The sequence below is a fragment of the Mus pahari genome, chromosome 1, assembly GCF_900095145.1.
Source record: "Mus pahari chromosome 1, PAHARI_EIJ_v1.1, whole genome shotgun sequence".
In the NCBI taxonomy this organism is placed as follows: Eukaryota; Metazoa; Chordata; class Mammalia; order Rodentia; family Muridae; genus Mus; species Mus pahari.
The window spans coordinates 58,369,721-58,371,251 of record NC_034590.1 but is presented as its reverse complement, the minus strand read 5'-3'; the positions used below and the strand labels follow the sequence as shown (position 1 = coordinate 58,371,251).

General features: G+C 30.6%; 1 protein-coding gene across 1 annotated transcript in view; it reads right to left on the bottom strand.

Annotated features, from left to right (window-relative positions):
• Positions 1 to 1,531, bottom strand: part of LOC110318744 (vomeronasal type-2 receptor 116-like) — a 16,695-nt gene that overhangs the window by 8,566 nt on the left and 6,598 nt on the right. The window contains exons 4-5 of the mRNA XM_021194030.1: positions 712 to 939; positions 175 to 298 (exon numbers count right to left, since the gene is read on the bottom strand). Coding sequence (XP_021049689.1) covers positions 175 to 298; positions 712 to 939 — 352 coding nt within the window. The remainder of the gene's footprint in view (positions 1 to 174; positions 299 to 711; positions 940 to 1,531) is intronic.

Here is a 1,531-nt window from a genome sequence, read left to right as displayed (position 1 = left end):
AAGAGAATGACTTATATAACAAGAACTTNAAGTCTCTGAAGAAAGAAATTGAACAAAATATCAGAAGATGTGAACATCTCCCATGCTCATCTTTTCCTATCCACAAAGGACTTTTGGAAATGTGCATACGGGAGATATAAGCAATTTTATTATTTTGAGAAAACATAGCCTTACCTGTCATGTTGGAAATTTCATTTTCTGGGCAGGGGTAACAATCAAAACAGCAGACAGCCTTTCCCTCCTGAAAGTATTTTTTGAATCCTGGTCTGCAAGGCACACTACACATGGAGGCTAGAGTCTAAAGAAAATTGGACACTTTATAGAAAAAAAACCAGTTAAACATATGTGTCAAACATAGCAGAGATAAGAGAAGCAAGAAACAAGAAACAAGAAAACAAGAAAAAGCCACTGAAAGACCTCCCTTTACACACCGTATCATGTTATAAAGAAAAATTACATTATTTTGAATTTTATTAATAAAATTTTTATTAATATATGGGGATTTTTATATCATGAAACACTCATGAAAGAGTAAGATGCCAATCAAATAGATGAAGAGAGAAATGTGGGAGTGGGAGAGAGAATTTGGATGATGGAAGTCAACAAATGAGGAAATTGAAAAAAGAAATTTTACTCCATAACTAAACAAAAGTAGACAAGATTAGAGGTAGTTTTTCTTCATGTAAAGCATTAAAATTAAAACTAAATTACTTGCTTGATATCTGCAGCCCACTCTATCATTTCATTAGATATAAACAGTTGTTGACCATTTGGAAAATGACCAGAAAATCTTCCTATTTTCATTTTAAGTCCTTCCTGTTTTAGAAAATCTGTGATATAGAAAATGTCATACTCTGCATCCAATTTTCTATTCTGGTTCATGTTCACTAGGTCTCCAGCAGGATTTACAAATTGTATGNTCTTCACAAAAGAGAATATCTAAAACATATTTGCATTTTAGTTTCAACTATGCATACACATTAGTAGAGAAATTTAAAAGTTTGTTATATCACTCATATCCATTATCTACTCCTAAAATCTACCTTTATCAGAACTATTCAGTACTGAAAAAGTAATATATATTCACAAAATTTTAAAGATTCACTGTGCTTTACAAATACTGTTTTCTCACTGTATTTGATGCTGCAACACATGCACAAATGAATTTTTTGTTTGGAGTGTAGTGATAATTTATCCATTTTTTTCTGCCAATAGTGTTACTTGATCATGAGATAGGGAAAATACTCAGTTGTTCAAAATATGGAAAAAGTACTTGAAATTGATTGAGTCTATTCATTACATTAATTACAAACATATCAAAAAACACAAGTCATTTTCTTAAATTCATTGACTAATTGTATGAGAAAAATTCAGATATAAAGTCATGACATTCATGTATGTTTAAAATATCAGAGGAAATTTCAAGACTAAGATTGTGAAATACTGACTTGGATGGCATAGTTGGCTGTAACATAAATTATGACACTAACATGATATGCCTCTTTTGGATTTGAAGAGTCTAGAGATAAAT